The 22,253-nt window shown below is 35.5% G+C and overlaps 1 protein-coding gene across 4 annotated transcripts in view; it reads left to right on the top strand.

Moving 5' to 3' along the window:
• Brd7-9 (Bromodomain containing 7/9) overlaps positions 1–22,253 on the top strand; it is a 143,040-nt gene that overhangs the window by 53,895 nt on the left and 66,892 nt on the right. For all 4 annotated transcript variants that reach the window (XM_090368880.1, XM_090368879.1, XM_090368878.1 and 1 more), the window contains exon 4: positions 6,277–6,421. In XM_090368880.1, the coding sequence (XP_090225006.1) occupies positions 6,277–6,421 (145 nt within the window). The remainder of the gene's footprint in view (positions 1–6,276; positions 6,422–22,253) is intronic.

Below are 22,253 nucleotides of genomic sequence, written 5' to 3'. Positions count from 1 at the left end.
GTAGGAGTTCTAGGAGCTTAAAAAAAAATCACACCATTCCCTCCAAATGCCTGTCCAGTTCCCTCCTTAAATTTATTTAACCTATCAACTTCCACAACGACAGATGGAAGTTTGTTCCAGCAATTAACCACCCACTGGCTAAAGGCAAATTTCCACACATCTATTCTACATCTCGCTTTTCTTAATTTAAATTTATAACCCCTTAGGTTCATAATCTGAACAAGTGGAAGGATCCCATCAGAATTCAGCGTGCTCAACCCATTCAAGGCCTTATTACACCTCAGTCAGATCACCGTGCAGGTGCCTAGTCTCCAGCCACTGCAATTTGCAGAACTTAGCCTCTCTTGGTAAGAGGATCCCTTCATTCCCCTCACCAATCTTGTTGCCCTTCTCTGTACACGCTCAAGCAAATCTACATCCTTCCTAAAATGAGGCCTCCAGACCTGTAAGCAGTACTCAAGGCATGGCCTGACCATTGCCTTATACAGAGGGACAATCACCTCCTTTTCCCTGCTAGCAAAATTCCTATATATCATTGATAAAATCCCCATGACCTGCCCTGGCAGCCTGTCTGCATTGCTCAGAAAATTTCATATCTGACTGCACAATTACTCCCAGGTCTTTTTCATTTTCTACCACCTTAAGCGTAGTACCACACAGTTGGTACGTTTCTCTAGGGTTACTTTTACCCATATGCAGTACTTTGTATTTGTCAAGGTTAAACTTCAGTTGGCACTTCTTAGCCCATCTGCCCAAATTTTCTAGATACTGTTGCAGTAGCACACTGCCAATGCTGTCATTAACAACCCTGCCAACCTTTGTATCATTTGCAAACTTCGACACTAAGCCTGATATACCTTCATCAATATCATTGATAAATATACAAAACAACAGTGGACCCAACACTGAACCCTGTGGGACTCCACTAATAACATTAGTCCACAAAGAGCAGCACCCATTGATTACCACCCATTAATTCTCTCACTCAACCATCCTTTTATCCATTGTAGCAACTTACCCTTAATACCATTCTGCTCCAATTTGTACAATAGTCTTCCATGCGCAACAGTGTCAAAAGCTTTCCTGAAATCCAAATATATGATATCAAAATTATTTTTTGCATCCAGTTCCTTTGTAACCACATCATTAGCATTAGCATTAGTAGAGGCATATGATGCAAGAAAGCAAGCTTATTCAGCATCAGCCAAAAAAAAAAAAAAAAAAAACAACCACTACTCCCATTTCACCCCTCCGTTCGTTCGAAATACCTGTCCAGCTGAGCCTTAAATTTATTTAGGCTATCAACTTCAACAACAAGCGATGGGAGTCTATTCCACAAACCAACTGCCCGCTGGCTAAAGGCAAATTTCCGCACATCTATCCGACATCCGTCCTTCCTCAATTTGAATTTATGCCCTCTCAGGTGATTATTCTGAGCAAGAGGAAGAATCCCATCGGCATTGAGCATGCTCAAGCCATTCAAAGCCTTATACACCTCTATCAGATCACCTCGCCGATGCCTAGTCTCCAGGCTCTGTAATTTGCAAAACTTAAGCCTTTCTTCGTAAGAGCAACCCTTTGTTCCATTCACTAATCTTGTTGCCCTTCTCTGTACTCGTTCCAGCAGCTCTACATCCTTCTTGAAATGAGGCCTCCAGACCTGTATACAGTACTCAAGGTGTGGCCTGACCAATGCCTTATACAAGGGAATAATCACATCCTTATCCCTGCTAGAAAAATTCCTGTATATCATTGACAAGACACCATGAGCTACTCTTGCAGCTCGTCTGCACTGCTCAGAGAACTTCATATCTGCCTGCACAACTACCCCCAGGTCCTTTTCATTCTCTACCACTGTCAGCGTAGTACCACAGAGTTTGATACGTTGATCTGGGGTTACTGTTTCCCATATGTAGTACTTTACATTTGTCAATGTTAAACTTCATTTGCCACCTCTCAGCCCATCTGCTCAACCTTTCCAGATCCTGTTGCAGCAGCATAGTATCAGTAGTGTCCTTAACAACCCTGCCAACCTTGGTATCGTCTGCAAACTTGGACATTAAGCCTGATACACCATCATCAATATCATTTATAAATACAGAAAACAACAAAGGACCCAACACTGAACCCTGAGGAACTCCACTAATAACATTAGTCCACGTTGAGCAGTGTCCATTGATTACCACTCTCATACCACTATCTCATACCACATTACCACTATCATAATATCTTATCAAATTTGTCAGACAAAACTTTCCCTTAACAAACCCATGCTGTGTCTGAATTATTGCTGCGGCCTTGTCTAGATGATCCTGCAATGCATCTTTAACCAGTGACTCCATTATTTTACCCGGAACAGAAGTTAAACTAACTGGTCTGTAATTACTCGTGTCACCCTTCGATCCCCCTTTGTGATTTGGGGATACATTTGCACATCTCCAGTCCGTGGGGACCTCCCCTGAGTGCAAGGATGCTTTCATAATCATGGGCAAGGGTTTGCTTAGTTGCTTTGCCACCTCCTTTAAAGGAGGTGTTGAAGTTAAACATAAAGGCACCATCTGGTGCCTTTATGTTTAACTTCAACAATTTCTCCTCCACTTTGCTCTCAGTTATTACAAAACATTAAGCACCCTGCTACAATTTGATAACCTTCTGCCATTTTCAAACCTTAATAACTCCTCATGTGTGAATGTAGATACAAAATACTCATTCAGTTTGTTTGCTATCTGAGCGGGATCATCGATATAATACCAATAGTACAGTATTATGTACTATTGGTATTATATATGTGTACCTTAAAAGCATCTCATTTTGAATAGCTCATCTGTCTTTTGTTGTAATATATATATATATCTTTTGTCCCACCTCATTATGACTTTGTAATAACAAGGATATTGTATAATTTTAATTTTCATATTCACCATAAATGTATCTTAAACTTGTGAAAACCCTTTCGGGTATTTCACTGTGAAGGGCAGCTTGTACAGAGTAGTTATTGTTCAGTAAAGATTACACAGGTATTTATTTATTTAATAGTAATCCGAACTTATCTTATTACTTGCTGAGCAATAAACTTAAGGCAGTTGACAATGAAAGGACTTTGAGGTAGATCCTTTTCATTTTCATTCAACATGAAGCATGCTCTCTCTCTCTCTCTCTCTCTCTCTCTCTCTCTCTCTCTCTCTCTCTCTCTCTCTCTCAAAAGAAATTGGAATTGACTGACTTTTTTCGAAAATAAATTTAATTAATGTTTTCTTTTAAATTTCGTTAATGAAATTAGAACAATGTTGTATGTATGTAATATTGTTTTCTTTTAAATTTTTTTATGACATTACTAGACCAATGTAAGCCAAAATATTAAAAATAGATATGTATTTAGATATCTGTACTATGATTTTTTAATGACCCAGGAAAAAATAAATAATAATTAAAGTTTAATTAAATTTCATTAGATTATGTATTATATAATAAAATAAACAAGTTAGATGACCCAGTCTACTGTATGTATAATGTTTTTAATGTACCTATTCTATTATCCATCATGGTCTCGGTCCCATATCCTGACGGATAATTGAAGTTCTATTGTATATACAAGAACTCCCCAACTTACGTAAAGGTTGCGTTCTGCAGAACTCTATGTAAGTCGGGGAATTCCCCCCATGCTTGTGTAGCACTCGCAACTGTGCTCACTGAATTGATTGAATCAAAAAATAAATGTTCGATGAACATATAAATAGAATTATTTATTGCATTTATTCAATTTTTTATCTCATGCGCAGGAAAAATTACAAAAGCATGCAATTTAAAAAATTTCAAAATTGTAAAATTACAGAAAAAGAGAGGAAACAGGCATAACATCAGTAAGTTTTACTTCTCGAGCATTGTTGCCAGAATCGATGTCTTCAGCCGATAAGTATGCCGCTGTGGAGGTTGAGGGCTGTGGAGATTTAGAAGGGGTCGGCCGTTCAACCTTACGAAAGAACATATTAATGGATGATTGGATGGTGGCTTTTTTCTTTTCATCGTAGATTTCTTTGTAGCAAGCATATCATTCACCCCTCTGTTAACTTTCAAGAATTGTTTGCTGTCAGGATCCATCTTCTCAAACCTCGCCATTGACGATTCAATTTCTCGAAATGCCATTGCCATCTCTCTGGTGATGAAGCATCTCGGCTCCTCATTTGGTTCATCTTGAGTTTCTTCAGCATTTTCTTCTTTCACTATCACTGCCTGCAAGTCAGTAAGTTCTTCATTAGATAATTCCTTCTCTTCCTCTATTAACTCCTCTATCTTTGGCATCAACCTCCAACTGAAGTAGCTCTGCAACCTTTACAATCTTATCTGTAACCTCTTCATATGATTCGTCTTTTTCAAATCCTTCGAAGCCTTTTACGTGCTGTGGGCATATTTTCTTTCATGCGCAATTTTAAACAACTTTTAGTAATTTCCGCCCAGGCCTTAATGTTTAAGCTGGCATGGTAAATAGTGTAAGATTTCCAAAAGTCTCTTAACTTAAAGTTTTTCTCATCATCTACTGCAGACAATGCTTGAGCAAATGTTGTGCGTAAATAATATGCTTTTAAATTTGAAATAACACCCTGATCCATAGGTTGGATGAGTGAAGTTGTGTTTGGCGGTAGAAATATGACTCTCGCATTCAAATTGAAATCTAGATGCGTAGGATGTCCAGGAGCATTATCTAATAGAATATCTTTACAATATTTTTCAACCTCGGGAATGAAGCAGCATTTAAACCAATCCTCAAAGAGAGATATTGTTATCCATGCTCTCTGGTTTGATTGGAAATGAACGGGTAGGGTGGCTTTATTGATGCCCTTAAATACACGCGGATTTCCAGAATGGTACACAAGCAGTGGTTTTAATCTGTAATCTCTCGCCGCATTAGCCCCAAGCAAGAGCATGACCCTATCTTTTGATGCCTTGAAACCTGGCATTGTATGTTCCTCTTTGGCAATGTATGTTCAATCTGGCATTTTTTTTCCAATACAGAGCAATCTCGTCAACATTAAAAATTTGCTTCGTTGAATAGCCACCTTCATCAATAATTTTTTCCAACACATCACAAAATTTCTCTGCAGCTGCAGAATCAGCACTGGCACCTTCACCACATACTTTAACGTTATGGAAACCAGCGCAATGCTTGAACCTATTAAACCACCCGTTGCTTGCCATGAACTTGGGTTAGGGTTTGCCGTACTTATCCTTGTTATCTTTATAAATACTTGTTGCTTTTGCTTGAATGGTCATTAGACTCAGGGGCACTCACTTCTGAATCTGATTTTCCATTCATATTATTAACAGCTGTTCCATCTTTGATACAGCACCTGAACGCTGTTTTGTGATCACTGTTGATCTTAAGTGCGTTGATCCTTTGACATGTTCTTTTATATGCGCACTGTCCTTTAAAATAGTATTCACTGTTGAAGCAGCGAGACCTAATTCCCTTGCAATAGAAGACAAACTTTGTCCTGCTTCGTACTTCTTAATCATCTTCATTTCTAAATCAATTTTGTTTTGTTTCCTGGCACTACCACCACTTGCACTTTTCGTTGATCGTCTTACCTTCATCATTGTAATACCTAAATAGGAATGAAGAGAAGTTTCTGAAAATTTGTTTTTTTATATGATTGAAGATTTTAGTGAAGGGGAACACAATTCACCATAATAGTGTAAAAACCCACACAACTGCAGTTATCGGTATTATGGCAAATGCAATAAGATCGACTTTACTACCCATTTATAATAGATTGCGCTAGCAGAAAAACCTGAAAGTGCAATTGTTTTATGGTCATGACCTCCAGAAACGTGCTTTAGAAAAATATCACAAAGGCATTCAAAATTGATTCTCATAACGGGAACATATGATAACGATGAAAGGGTAGTGCAATTTCCATTATAAATATGACCTTTTAGAGAGATAAATAGCTTAATAATATAGCGAATTTTTCAACTTCCAGGGACTTGGAACGAATTACAAAAAAAATAAAAAAACCAACAATGTGTTATTGGGTTCACATTACGATATTTTCAAGATACCTCCATTTATTCCTATGGGATGAAAAATACGTTTCCACGATTTTTTTAAGTTTGCACCGGCCAGCAAAAACTTATGTAAAGTCGAATTTCCGTAAGTCGGGGAGTTCCTGTATATATAACTTCAGCATTAGTAATTCTAAAAATGAGCACTTATGCAATTTTTTTAAATAATTGAATTGTTATTTATTTATTTATTTATTTATTTTTTAACAATTGTAGGAAAGATCCTCAGGAATTTTTTGCTTGGCCAGTGAGTGATATAATTGCTCCTGGTTATTCTAGCATTATACTGCATCCAATGGATTTTAGTACCATGAGAAAAAAAATAGATGATAAAGAATATGGTAGTGCTATTGAATTCAGAGTAAGTTTTGGTTTTTAATATACTTAAGAGAAATTTAAAAATATAGTAAAAACCAGTGGTTTTCATCCCTTGATCAGAAAGTGTAATTTGAGGGAAAATAACAGCTAGTGGGTATGTGCATTAAAAGAAAAATTAGAGGCTGCATCATTTTGGAAAACTTTTTGTCGTATATTTTTATTTATTAATAATGCACGCTTGTTTTTGTAATAATTATAATAGTAATAAAATAAAATTTTATTTACTTATAGATCCTATAAGTAAATAAAAGTAAATAAGTAAATCCTATGAAAGGCATGGCATGGATAGATAACTTTAAGCAATAAAATCACTTAACTTCACATGATAGACAGAATTATAGTTTAGTGGTTCCAGTGCTTGGTACAGTTATTGCAAAATAAGTTCCATTTAATCAAATAAGCTTTCCCTCAATTGGATGCTATTTTAGATTCTTTTTAAGCTTCATTATCAAGTCAGACATGTGATTAATCTGTTCCTGCACAGTGACAAAACTGATGCTGAACAAACCTAGCTTCCTTGAATTGATTTGCTTTTAATAATATTAAGTGCTGTTTTGTAACTTTATTACATTTCTTTTAACACTGCTCTGGATTAAAATCATATTTTCACCATGTAATTTTGTTTTTCATCTGACAAAACTGAAACTGTTACTTTAGTCACTGCACAAGGTAGAACAGATTCCAGTCTTGTCTGACTTGATAAGAGAATCCAGAGAGGATCTGAAATGTCATGCAATTTAGGATAAGATTATCTGGTTCTATGGAACTTATTTTGTAGCAGCTTTACTACACCTGGGACCATAAACTATAATTTTGTCTCTTTATCATATAGAGTGAAGTGATTTTATTACTTTAAAGTTTATTTATTATTTTTGAATTTTAGCATATTTTTCCTTTATGGGTCAACTAGGTATGAAAATTTAATGGAAGGAACAAAAAGTGGCCATTCTGCCAAATGCTGATACAGCCCTAAATTTACTTAGCTTCAGTGAATAGATGAGAATTGTAGTCAGCTACTTGAGTTTGTTGCTATTGAAACAAAGAATTTTATTTACAAAAGGTCTGACTCTCATAGCTGCAAACTTTCTAGATTTATGATGGACGATCAGCCTTTTTTTTTTTTTTTTTTTTTATTAAATTTGACCCCTTCTCTGTCTTGCCATCACAATATAGTTGGTGACAGAGATTTTCCATATTTGTGGAATAATAACATTCTCTCTTATTTGCAGTCATTTCATTGTACTGTGTGATACAAAGCTAATTAACAATGTCATTCAGTAAAGTTCAAAAGAAGTGCAACGTAAAATTTTAGAAGACAATATGCAAGATTTTCCTTATGTGAAATCTGAAAAAGGTAACATGTTTTTCTTTTGTACTGTATGTAGATGTGATTTTCTATTTTAAGTGGCAGGAAAAGTAATGTATTCAGACATTTGCAAACAAATAAACATAAGGACAGCATGCAGTGCATAGGAAGAAATACAAAAAATACATTTAACGTTTCATAGTGACAATGATGTCATATGTGCCTCATATTTATTTTAATATTTTGTCACAGAGAATAATATTCCTCTGAGTTGTGCTGATCAGGGTGTTTTTCAGGAATGTTTCCCAATAGTGAAATGGCAAAAAAAAAAAAAAAAAAAAAGAGAGAGACAGACAGACATTTTTAGTAAAATTGCTTGGATAGGGAAAGAAAACGTAGTGGTGGCTTCGAAAAAATGGGTCATTTTTGATTGCCATAGATGGCAGTAAGATTCCAACTATATCCTATAGTGGTGACCTTTTGTAATGAAAATAAAATTATGAAATCTATAGCAGTTTGTGCTTGATGTTAGCATTGGAAGGTGATTCTACAGGATGCAAAGTCTGAAAAGTGTTATTGAAGGGAGTGGAATTCCTTCAAAAGAACTGTTTGGCACTTAGCGTTGATAGTGTAACTGCTATCATAGGCCTAAAAACTGGAGTAACAAGAGTATTAAAAGAGGAGATTGAACACTTGGTTATAATAGACTGTCCTTATTAATTTCTCTGCTGAAGAGAGAAATATAAGCCTTACTGTGAAAGTGTATGAATATTTAGTGGACAATTACTACTATCTAGAAAGAAGTACTAAAAACAAAGATAGATTTAAAAAAGTTTCAACTGATATATGCCACTGAATTAAAAGATTTTGAAGCATGTGGGTAATGTTTCGTCTGTCTTTGGTTAAATATGTAACTAGACTGGTAGAATAGTGAAAACCTTTGACGATTCTATTTAAAGTTAGAAGTGGTGAAAAAAGCCATATGAGCACTTTAAGAGTTACCAAATTGAAAAGTGCAACAAGCAATGACTAGTGAGTCCCACTGATTTATATCAAAATCCAGTTCATTATCCAAAAGAATTTTTGAAAGAAGTTAAATTAATGAACTTCCCTAGAACTTCTGCTGAAAGCAATCTAGACATGTTATCGTCTTTCATGAAGAATGTTGTTCATGCTTCTGTCTTCTGGCTTGAATAAAACAATTTGCTCTTTTCTTTTAAATGCTGCACTAACATTTGGAAATCTGAACATACTTCTTCAATCCAGCATAACTTACATGCATATACTTGAGGTCATTACTTGCAGATATGTTGAAGAATGTTATCTGCAAAATTCATTATACCAACAGTTTTTAAATCTTCCCCTTTCATTTTAGAAGTTGAGCACTGTAGCAGACTAAACCAGAAGGATGATTCTGACTAAGTCATAAGCATTTCTACTTCCAAGGTCATGAAGAATCTCAGACAACAGAAGACTGTATTTTATTCAGTGAGGAACTACTTTATTGCTGCATATTACAGGCCTCCGTAGCCAAGTGGTCAGGAGCTAGAGTGCAGTAGCACTCACTCTTTGAGTAGACCAGGGTTCAAGCCCTTGACTGCTAAATATACGATCGATCTGCCAACCTGCACTGGACCAGCGTGGGAGATTATGATCCATTTCCCTCAGCATGAATTGTTGAGGAGGCTTCCATCCTGCAGTGGGTTGATAATGGCTGCAGTTTATTACTGTACAGTGCACAAGTTCCCATTGAAAAATGATGTTCTTATAAATGCCAAAGTAGTACAAATTTCGTCACTTGGTAGTGTGTCATCTTCAAATTTGAAATGTTTTTGTGAAAAAGTTTTTATTTCTTGGCTATTAAAGATAAAAAAAAATGAATGAAGCAATAGATGTTTTGTAGCATTGGTCCTGTCAGTTTCAGCACAAAAGCTTAACTGATTCTATTATAAAAAAGAAAAAAGATGTACAGTGGTCCTTTGTTTGGGAACTGATGAGTACACATGTAAGCTTGAAATATAACATCATTCCAAGTCATGTTTGGCATTTTAACAATTCCTTATAGCAATGCTGTGTGTGAGAGAATAGCCAGGTGAGAAAAACAAACCGAGCTCAGGTCTCTTTCTGGTGAAGCTTTGGAAGTGCTCTTGACAGTGAATTTTAGATAATAGAGTCATTGTTATGAACAAAACTTTGATTCAACATTTCTGAAGAGGTCAAAGCATGCAACGGTATCTTTCTTGAAGAAATCAAAATCAGCTGATGTCTAATAGAAATCCACATACAGAAAAATCCCTATGTAAGCTAATGTTTGAAAGTATACAAAAAAAAAGTAAAATAATAATAATAAAAAATTTAAATAAAATAAATAATAAAAGAAAAGGAAATAGACAACCTATATGTTTCCCTCCTCCCGTAGGTAACTATCCAGCTGACCTTTGAATTTCCCCAAACTGTCAGCCTCTACCACCCATGTAGGTAACTTATTCCAGTAATTTATAACTTGCTGGCTAAAATAAAGCTTCCTGCAATCCACTTTAAACATCTTCCCCCCCCCCCCGGTAACTTGAATTTATGGCTCCTAGTTCTAGAATCGTATATAACTGTGAAAATTTTGCCCTCATTTATTTTACTTTTGCCTCTTAGAGTCTTAAACACCTCAATCAAGTCTCCTCTAAGGTGCCTAGTTTCCAAGCTGTGCAACCCACATTCAGTCTTTCCTCATATGGAGGCTTTTTGTTGATCTCACCAGGCGAGTTACCCACCTTTGGACCCTTTCAACAAGTGCAATGTGTTTTTTTAGGTGCGGTCTCCTTACTTGAACACAGTATTCCAAGTGTGGTATAACAATAGTTTGTATAATGAGATTATGATGCCCTTATCTCTATTATGTTATTAGTGAAATTTAATTTCTAGTGCAGTATGGACATTTTACAAAAACTTCAGTTTTCCAAAATCTGTTTTCTTCCTGTTTTTTTTTTTTTTTTTTGTGATGAACACATGCTTTTTACAAAAAAAAATCCTTTTGTTTTTGACATATTTTGGCTCAAAAATCTCCTGTTTTTTTCTCCTGCTTGCATTTGCTTGATTTCAAACTCCTTGAATGTCAAAAGTTGACAGTTATGATTTGTTTCTCTTCTAGGATGTCTGATTCTGCTTATTAAACAGTATACTTTCATATATAAAGAAAATTGTCACATCAGAAACTAAAAGCAGGAACTAAAATATTTAATGTGTGGATACAAATTACAATAGACTTTCAGAATAACAGTGCCTTTGGGGATTCAAGGTGGCGTTATTTGATTTTTCCATTATCTAGAAAGTTTTATTTTTAATATATTTTATGCAGAAATAATGAGGCTAAATAAGAAACAGAGCGATAAAGAATGCAATTTTATTAACTGTACATAAGAAACATAAACATGTTGACAATCCAATGTTATATGCTGCCATTAATACACTCTTACTTATGCCTGTTCTATTTTTATTATTATATCAAGTTTGTCACTAAGCTTTAATGTTCTTAATTATTCTTATTTTCTTCTCTGTATGAGGTTTATTAACTTTAGGAATCAAATTCAGGGGTTTTTAATTTAAAATAAATGTAAAACAGCATTATAATCCATGATATCAGTATAGTATTCACTTTCAAAATGGCAAATTTAAACCAAAAAGTAATCACACATTGCAAGACAACTGCCTCTATAATTCGGTGCATGTGCAAACCTCTGTTGCGATTGAAGACACTACAGCAACTGGTTATATGTAGTGCTTCAAGCCAAGATTGTTGACGGTAGTTATGTGACTAGTCAATGATCTCACCATCTTGTTGGGGGTCGAGGTTGTGTTGCTCAGACCAATAGTGTTCTGCGATTGCAGAGTGTCCGGAGACAACAGATCGGAGGGTCTTTTCATGTTCGGAGGTGCATGCAATTAGGTCTTCATGCAACTCCTTGAAGGTTTTCATGCAACTGCTAGAAGACCTTCAGGCCTTCTAGCAGTTTCCCCAACGTAACAACTACTGCAATCAGGGCAGGTAATACCGTATACAGAACCACTGTGTAAAAAGGTATTTTTGTATCCTACCTATTAAATATTTTAATTGCTGCCATTTTGAATGTGACAGTATTCTTTATATATCATGGAACCTGAAGCAAGAGGCCTTTTCCTAAGTATACTTTCATTCGAACAAAGATGCATGGATGAATGTGTAATGTAGACATTTGATTTCAGTATATAAATAGTGCTATATGTTTAATTTAAGAGACGTTTAGTGGAATTACAAAAGAGATGTGGAGAGAGTTTGTAAAGACAAGAAATTCAAAAAATTTTTTTTTTTTTTTTTTTTTTTATGATAACCCCAAACACGAGAGGTATTAGAACCTATAGTACTTAGTACCGTGCTTGGGTTGAAGGTTAAAAAGACGAAAGAAGATATTTGTTGATATTAGACTTGAACTTCTGTGGACTGTAATTTTCAGGAAATACGTATGAAGGAAGGTTGTCCAGAAAACGGCAGTTGAACGAATAAATGAGGAAGATGAAAAGTTGGTTCTGTGAGTTTGAAGTTGGACAGTAAAAGGATGTTGGCTGGTGGTGGCAATTGTTCGGACTGTTTTGAAAAAGAGAGTGGGAATTATAAAACCAATTCAGAACAACAGTGCCCATGGAAGTATCAGTAGAAAAGGCATGCAGCAGAAACAGTATGTCTATCAGACAGTGTGTGGAGAGACCCTGTTAGAGATGAGTCATTAATTAACCTAACTGCCCTCTTCTGAACGGAATTTAGAAGCCTGAGAGAGGTTTTGGGGACACCACCCCAGATGTGGAAACAATATTCCACGGTAGGGTGGATTTGTGATTTGTACAGAGTGAACAGCTGTTTGGAAGAAAAGTAATGCCAAGAGCGAAAGAGAAAACCAAGTTTTTTAGATGCAGAGGAAGCAATATTTGTAATGTGCTTGTGCCAAGAGAGATTAAAAGTCATTGGCGCCTCCGTGGCCAGGTGGGCAGGAGCAGTAGTGCGTAGCACACGCTTCTTGATTACACTGGGGTTCGAGCCCGTGACCACCAAATACAGAGGATGCGGAAAGGTGAGGGAATGACCACCGCATATCCCCGGAGCAAATATGGCCTTAGTTGCTAATGCTCCTAAAAACCAAATAACAAACAAACATTAAAAGTCAGCGTAATCCCCCAAAAGAGATATATCATCTTGCATAGAAATCAGAGTGTCACCAAAGATAAGCATAGGAGCAGAAGAATCATTTTTGTGAGATATAAGACAAGACTGAGTTTTAGAAGAGTTGAAATCAACTAAGTTGTCCTTGCCCCACTGGAGAATTACCTGGAGATAGGCATTTAAGGAATTGGTAGCGGATATTCGAGAAGTTGAAGCTGATCGAGCAGGGCAAGGTGTCTCAAAATGGAAAGTGGAATGCAATGTGCTATCATTGGAAAAACTATGGATAGGATTTCCAGTCAGTGGAAAGAACTGAACCTTGGAGGACACCAGCATTAGTGGAGAAGTTAGAAGACAGAGCCGTCTATTATCACTCTCGGTGAGTGATCAGAGAGAAAACTCGATAACCAATTACAAAAAACATTTGGCAAACCATAAAATGGAAGCTTGTTTAGAAGACCTTTATGCCAAACATGATCGAAAGCCTTTGTGATGTCAAGTGCAAATGCTTGTTTCACCAAACTTTTCCATTGGCTTTGTCCATAAATGGGTAACATAAGCCAGAATATCACCAGTGGGTCAACACTGACGGAATCCATATTGGTGATCGTTGATCAGACGGAAGGCAGTTAAGAGTTGGCGGTTAATTTATTTCTCCATTACTTTAGAAAGAGTAGAAGTAATTGCAAAGGGATGATAATTGGATGGGAGGGATTTGTCACCACTTTTTGGAAAGTGGGTGGATATGAGCAAATTTCCAAGCAGAAGGAAAAACACCTTTGCAATAAGAAAGTGAAAAAAAAGGCGACAAAGGACAGGAATAATTTCAGGAGCACATGTTTTGAGAACAAGTGGAGAAATACCATGGAGCGTGTTGGGAATGGTGGGAGGTGTTTTACCAAGATGATTAATACATGAATTGGAAGAAAAAATGGGATGCTAGCAGGTCAGCTTTATCCTTGGCTGATATGGCAAAAGAACCATGTAGTTTTGACAGAGGTGGGAGCAGAGATAGGCAAAAGTTGCGGCCAATAGCTTTGGCAAGAGACCAGAATGCTCGACTGCCATTAGGGCAAGAAGCAAGTTTTCTACTCTTAGCCTGTTCAAAATCTAGTTTGGACTGATTAATGACTGCTTTAAAATTGTTGAGCTTTGGCGTAGGCAGAAAATGAAACTGAAGAATTGGAAACAAGCCAGTTATGATATGCAACATTCTTCTCCTGAATAGTCTTGGCACATTTATTGGAGAACCAAGGTTTAGATAAAGATGAGATTTTAAAGTGGAGTGTAGGATAAAGGATTCCATTCCTACAAGAATAATTTCACTAACACGATCTGCACAAAGGTTGACATCGGATGTTTTGAAACAGTAGTCCGACCAAGGAAAAGAAGAAAAGAAATCTTGCAGGTCATCCTATTTTGCATTCTTGTAATGCCAAACAACAACACTTGGTTGGGAATAGCCATGAGATAAAGGCTCCATTGGAGAAGAGAAAATCATCAGGTTGTGATCTGAGGTGCCTAAAGGACCACTCACTTCGACCGTGTACTTAGAAGGGTTGTTTGTGAGAAAAAGATCAAGCATGTTGGCTGTATGGTTAGGATTGTCTGGTATTCTGGTAGGTAAATGGACAATCTGTGTGAGGTCATTAATAATTGCAAAAGCCTGAACATCTCGGCCAGCTGGAGTTGTGAACATTAAAATCACTAAGTCAAATTACCTCTGTTAGGAAAGTTGGACTGGAGAAGAAGTCAAAGAGCTCCAAGTGATTAGTGGAGTTGGGAGAACGGTAGAGACAACAGATGAATTTGACAGAATGAGGTCGAGAGACTTTAAGCCATAGAAGATCGAAAAGAAGAGATTCCAAATTACCAAGTCTCTGACAGGAAATATCGGAATGGACATATGCACAAGTACCATCTTTGAGGCGAAAGGTACCATACAGCGAATAATTTGGGCAACTGAGATGAGCAGTAGTTGAAACAACCGATAACTGAGATTCTGTCAGAAAAAGTACATGGGGTTTGACAAACTAAGTGGAAATGGACATCGTTGAGAGTAGAACTGAGACCACATATACAGTCGAACTTCCCTATAACGAATTCGATAAATCCAGCGAAAAAAATTCGTTATAGAGAAATTGTTATACAGAGAATATCTTTTTTATTAGAAATTGTTATCTAATTAGAAAATGAAAACAAATCTACATTTATTTTTAATGTATTTTATTTCAAAAACATACTTATTTAAATTACGTTTACATGATTTTCGCCGGTAAGTATCACAAATTAAAAAAAATCTGTAAATTTCGTTTGTACAGTACAATTAAAAAATTGTCTGATTCTCAAAGAAAACCTCACATTTGTTCAGAGCATTAAAAACATTATCAGGAACATTTTCACAAAACTGTAGACCTATACGAACCGTTAATCAAGCGTTAATCATTTCTTCGAGTTGGCTTTTCTACGGGTTGTTCTGATGCGTCATCGTTAATTTCTTCGTGATCATGGTCGCGTCTAACACTGTTCAGCAGTATTTCATCTTCGTTTGAATGTTCTGCTGTGATCTACATAAACATAACTGTCCACTGTTATTTCATTTTCAATGTTTCCGGACGATTCTAATAATGTCCAAAATTTTTTCAGTTGTGAAAGGGGTAGTTCATCTTGTTCGTCCAGTCGTTGCTCGACTTCTGTATTCAATGCAAATCCCGCTTTCAAAAAACAATTTTGAATAGTATATTCAGTGACATCGTTTGTCCAACCTTTTGCCAGTTCAGAGATGCAATCTCTAAGGTTAATTGTAACCTCCAACTTTCTATTTTCTGATAACGCATTGACAATCTTCATTATTATTTTCTTTCGATAATGAAATTTAAAATTTTTAATAATGCCTTGGTCCATTGGCTGGAGTTTTGACATTACGTTTGGTGGTAAAAACAACTTCGCACTTTTAAGTTTGGCAGGATGTTCCGGACAGTTATCAGTTACCATGATTTTCCTTTTTTATTTTGTTATACGCTTGTCTAGTTTTAATATCCATTCTTCAAAAATATCACTTGTCATCCATGCTTTTTTATTAAAAGGTGTAGTCAACTTCCAAAGATTTTGTGCCTCTAAAACATCTTGGGTTTTTTGATATTCTGATGACTAAAAGTCTTAATTTTTCACTTCCTGTCATATTTGCTCCAACTAGCACAGTGATTCTTTCTTTGCTTTCCGCCAAAACATTTATCATCCTTAAAAGCAAGTGTTCTATTCGGTAAACATTTAAAGAATAAACCCATTTCGTCAGCATTAAAAACATCCTTATGCTCATATTCTTCCAAAATCTTCTTTAAGGTATTGTTCCTCCAACTGTTGCAATCTTCGCGTACATTAACACTTTCTCCACAAATAACCTTTTCCACGATTCTGTGGCACTTCTTAAATTTATCTAGCCACCCAGTGTTCGCATTAAATTCTGTATGTCCAAGGGACTGTGCAAATTTCAGAGCTTGTTGCTTAATTATTAGGCCCGATTTTGGGATATTCTTTTCACATATCATTTGCACCCATTTTAGAACAACTTTATCAGCATCTTCGTATATACACAACTTAATTCGCTTCTTGTCTGCTCTTCCTTCAATTGCATTTAAAATTGAATCTCGATTTTTTTTTAAATCGTAGATAAACTGCTTGGAGATATACCATATTCCTCCGCAACATCTTTTTTCTTAAAACCCTGGTCGATATCATAACAATCTTTGCTTTATCATTAATACTTAAACACTTTCTCTTCGACATTGTTTTCCCAATTGTAAAAATTACTGGACTGCAGCTCTTGCCGATACATACACTGTAAACTTCGCTGCGCTGGCCATATAGTGAATTGTTAGTACAGGTACCGCCTACTCAATGACGTTCACTTGACAATTCAACAGTATTACTCCCTTTGAAGAAATATATGACTTTGTGAATTTCTTTTATTGCGTTTTCATTCATATATACACGAAAGAAAATTTATGATTAACGTATGCTGTATGTTACTTTTCAGAAAAAAAAAAAAAAAAAAATACAAGAGCATATAGTCTGTGATTGATGACGAACGAAATTAAAAAAAAAAAAAAAAATCATGAAAACCATTTACTGGGAGTCCAGTTAGACGAGAACGGACATATCATATAATGATTGACATGAAGGTCACGTGGTACAATTGAGGTGAGAAGCGAATGTCACTCAGTAGGCGTTACTAAAAACCGACTATGGTAGTATTCTATGTGTTGCCGCCGCAGCATGCTAAAAGTTTACCGCAGCGAATTTCGTTTTCCGCTGAGCCAACATCAATTTACAAATCTACCCTATTTATTGTAAAGTTTACGACCACTTTTAAGAAAACCCATTTGGTTTAATAACTTTAACAAAAATGAAACAAAGACCCTCCTACGGGCGTCAAAGGTCACAAGTGTTCACTAAGAGGATGATTATTTAATTCCAGATGCTAATGTGCAATTTCAGAAGGAAGGAGGCAGTATATTTGAGCGTCTGTTTAGCAGTAAATGCTTGAAAATCTTCAAAAATGCTTTTACAAATTTTTTTAAAAATTCTTTATAGAGAGACTAACACTTCGTTATATGGAGTTAATTTTACATGTAATTTCGTTTCAAGGTGCAATGTTTCGAGAAAAAATTCGTAATATAGAGAAATTCGTTAAATAGAAGTTTGTAATAGAGAAGTTCCACTGTATTTGTGAAATGAACTAGGAAGTGTTTGGGAGATTTAGATCTTTTCGTAGATAAGCTTACTCTATTAGTTTGATAATTCATGGTGTATTCAATAGTAAGAAAAAGTGGGGGGGGGGGGTGGAATGCTGTATGAAGTAACGAAATTTTTGGATATGGCGTACACATGTTAAGCATATATCCAGATCCTTGACATAATGTGGCCTCAACGATGCTCCCCACATACACATCACTCAGACTCCCTCCAGTCACTATCTGGCAGAGTAGAAGTAGCAAGATTAGCAAGTAATGGCAGATCCAAGAAGAAGGCAGCTAAAGAAAAAATATATAAGAAATTTTAGTTAAATAAATCTCATAAATCCTTAATGAATATTAAAAAATGTTCAAGTTAACCAAAAAATATTTTTGAACGTGGCTGAAAAACAACCTTGGAAAAATTTTAAGAAAGAGATGAAAGACAAGTATACGGGTATGGAAAAATATTTTGGCATTTAGTTAAAATCCCTAAGGTTAGAAAACCTTAACTGAGTAAAAATGATAAGTACAACTTTAAAACAGAAGAATATTTTAGAAGTATGGAATAAATACTTTGATTTGCTAAAAATCAAAGGAACTGAGATATCACTGAAGAAGAGGAAAAGCATGAAATGGGAAATGAGAAATACTACTTTTGTTATTGAGATAGAAAAGGCCACGAAAAATTTCAAACAGTAAGGCAACAAATGTACATAAAATGAAATCAGAAATGCTGAAAGCTGGACGAAAAAGTGTATCATGATGGTTAAATTACATTATCCAGAGGCCATTTTGTAGAGAATAAGTATCAGAAGATTGTACCAACTTATATAAAAAGGGAAAATAAAGCAGAAAAAAAATGGAAATTAAGTAGAATTTCACTTAATTTTCTAGATAATTTTGCAGGTATATTAGAGAAGAGGGTTAGAAGTATTGTTGAATATAATTAGGGAAGAACAGTTGGCTTTAAGGTAAAAAGAGGATGTCACGATTAAATGTTCGCACCAAGATAAATTATAGAAAAGTCACTGGAACATAATAAGAATCTGTATTTTGGATTTGTTGAGCTTGGAAAAGCATGTAATGAAGTATCTAGAAATCTACTCTTTCAAATTTTACAGAAATATAGCATTTAGGGTAATCTTTTTAAAGGTCATGGAAAATATCAAGCATGTATAAAAATGGCAAATTAGCAGTCAAGATTGAGGGATTGTCTAGTAATTTATCAGTTTTTATGCATTACTAACTTTTATTCCTGTATATTGTTAGTAATAATATTTAGGGATGATTCCAAATTTTAACCAGCAGCTAAATGAGATAAAAGAAATAATAAATTAATATATTTAATAACATTAATAAATAGTAAGTTAATCACATAGATGTATTGTCCAAAAAAAAAAAAAAGTCAGTATTCCCACATTGCTAATAGACCAAGCTACTGACATATGAAGTAACCCACATTAACAGCAGTAATAACTGCAGTAGTGATAGATGTTTATCTCCATGATCACTTAATGCAGTAGCAGTTGAGTTTCTTTTTGTAACAAACATGGTTATGGCAGCTGGAAGCTGCCCAATTTTATTCTTTATTTCTGGAAAAAATTTTTTGGTTATTTTGAATTCTGTTTGAAGTGCTCCAGTGCTTGATCTTTTACCAATGGATTTCAATACTTATTAAAGGTGATTTTTTTAATGAAAAGTTTAAAAATGTGGTTTTTTACATATGTTGTTTTGAAAAACAGTTTTATTATTTCTGCTAAAAATGGGGGGGGGGAGTCAAAATATAAAAATGAGACTAATAGTCACTTCATTTTTCTATTATCAGGAAAATGCAAGTTCAGGAAATAATATATTTAATAAAGCTAATAAATAGTAAGTTAATCATATAGGTAAATTGGAAGTGTGAAAATTCACTTATGCATTATCACATTAATATGTTTTGTCAAATAAATAAAGGAATAAACAGATAAATAGCAATAATTATCAAAACAAGAAACCATTTTATATCAATAATAATCAAGACAAAGTGCATTTTGTGTAATAATTAAGCATAAAGAGCATCTATTCTGTAATAGATGCATCAGCCAATGTGCTAACTTTTATTTAAGCAATGTATTGTTTACAGTATCCTGAAAAAGGCCTCTGAGGTTGGGAAAATTCATATTTTAGCATTAAATCAGATCACACACCAACCATAAGAGTAAGTATTTACTTTAACTAAAATATTTACATATTAAAATAAAATAAAATAAATAAATATTTACAAAAACTGCTATTATATTAAATTAAATTATACAGGGTGTTTCAGTTAAACGTTTCAGAACTTCTAAGAGGGGTAGGGTACATCCTGACAACTCGAAATCATATAGCAATGTGGGGTCGGAAATGCTTTCCTAAAGCGGTATTGTACACAGAAGTCGTCGTGCAGCACAGATTCGATTTTCGGTCAATGAATCGGCCGGTATTATGGGAGATCACCTCATCGGACCTTACCTGTTACCGTGTCGTCTAACCGGACCTATCTACTTGATCTTTCTGCAGCAAGTATTGCCACAACTTTTGAGAGATGAACAGATTTCTGCATCGACGCAACAGACAATGTGGTTCCAACACGATGGAGCCCCTGCCCATTATAGCGGAGATGTTCGTAACTACCTGGATGTCACATTTGGTCAACAGTGGATCGGACGTGGTGGTCCCGTGAGTTGGCCTGCTCGGTCACCCGACCTATCATGTCTTGATTTTTATTTCTGGGGTCATATGAAATCGCTAGTTTATGACACCCCTGTTGACAATGCTGAGGAGCTGGTTGCAAGAATCGCAGTAGCTGCCGAAGAAATTCGAAATTCGCCTGGAGTATTCCAGAATGTTCGGATGACCATGCGTCGGAGATGTGAGGCGTGCATTGTAGCCCGTGGAAGAAACTTCGAACACTTACTTTAATCCATGTACCTTTTGCTTCTTTTCATGTATTATTAAAACGATTTCTCACTTACGGTCTGTTTTCTTTATGGTGCTTCTGTGTACAACACCACTTCAGGAAAGCATTTCCGACCCCACATTGCTATATGATTTCGAGTTGTCAGGATGTACCCTACCCCTCTTAGAAGTTCTGAAACGTTTAACTGAAACACCCTGTATACATATAAAACATTAAAACTGTGATAAAATCCTTGAGATAAAATACACTAAAATAAACCGGATTAAAAGCGATAAAAACGATAAAAATCTCTGGAGCTTTCGGAGGCATCCGTCTCCTTCTTCAGCAGTAACAAAACTTCCTGCATCACGTCCATATATAACAGGCTCACGGTACCTATACACGTGGTGCAGTCGGCGCATGGTCTGAACTGAAAGCGGAAATAGCTCGGGAACGTGTTAAGCAAAACCGTTCATCCGTACTTAGAATGATAGTTTCAAACAGAGGATGCATACGCATACCTCTGTCCCTATTCATAATATCGTGGTCGGATGAACAGATTTGTAGGCTCTCGAGCCATTTACGGTTCCAGAACCCATGCGCTCGATCCACGATAACCGCATCCTGTGGGGAAATTTGATGCTGCTTCTCCCAAAAATGCTCGGCCACAGCAGACTTATTGTAATCAGCGGTTTTTATAGCATTTGCATGCTCCCCCAGACGATCCTTGAGCCGTCGTTTTGTCTCGCCCACATAACTTTTGTTTTGTTACTGCTGAAGAAGGAGACGGATGCCTCCGAAAGCTCCAGAGATTTTTATCGTTTTTATCGCTTTTAATCCGGTTTATTTTAGTGTATTTTATCTCAAGGATTTTATCACGGTTTTAATGTTTTATATGTATATAATTTAATTTAATATAATAGCAGTTTTTGTAAATATTTATTTATTTTATTTTATTTTAATATGTAAATATTTTAGTTACAGTAAATACTTACTCTTATGGTTGGTGTGTGATCTGATTTAATGCTAAAATATTGTTTACAGTATACTGAAACTAGCATATTGAAGTGGAAACAGGTTTTTTGGATGTATAATTCCAAGTAAACAATAATTGCTCACTTCCAAACTATTTAAATAAAAGTTTTACTATATTTAGGAAAGTACTGAAAGTTTCAGCAATTAGCATTGAACCAACAGTTAATATGCAACAGCCATTTTGCACGGTAACTTATCAGGTTCTGTGCATATGCTGCCAGATTAAAGACTTAAACATATGATGCAGTAGTGGTCACATATATTGCAACACCATAGATTTTTTGTGGGAAAAAAACTCATCAAAACCAATAATTCCCCTTATAGACTGAGTTTTCTTATAAATTTGCTGAAAATGGCTAAATACTGTATTATATTGGAAACAGAAATTGCAAAACCAATTCTTTAGACATTTATTTAGAAAACATCAAAGAAATATACTGGTGGGCACATGACAACTTTTCCATTCTTTTTAAAGTAATATTAACTTTTCCAAATTATTAAGTTAATATTAAATTATTAGGTTGCGACATAAGCATCTTAGTTTTCTTTTATAGATATTTTGTTGATCCACCCCAAGCTTTATTTGCCACCAATGGGGTGTATAAGGCATAGTATTGATTCATATCAATACTATGC

This window comes from Mastigoproctus giganteus, chromosome 2, assembly GCF_048544385.1.
Source record: "Mastigoproctus giganteus isolate SK-2022 chromosome 2, ASM4854438v1, whole genome shotgun sequence".
In the NCBI taxonomy this organism is placed as follows: domain Eukaryota; kingdom Metazoa; phylum Arthropoda; class Arachnida; order Uropygi; family Thelyphonidae; genus Mastigoproctus; species Mastigoproctus giganteus.
This window is presented reverse-complemented; position numbering and strand designations above follow the sequence as displayed.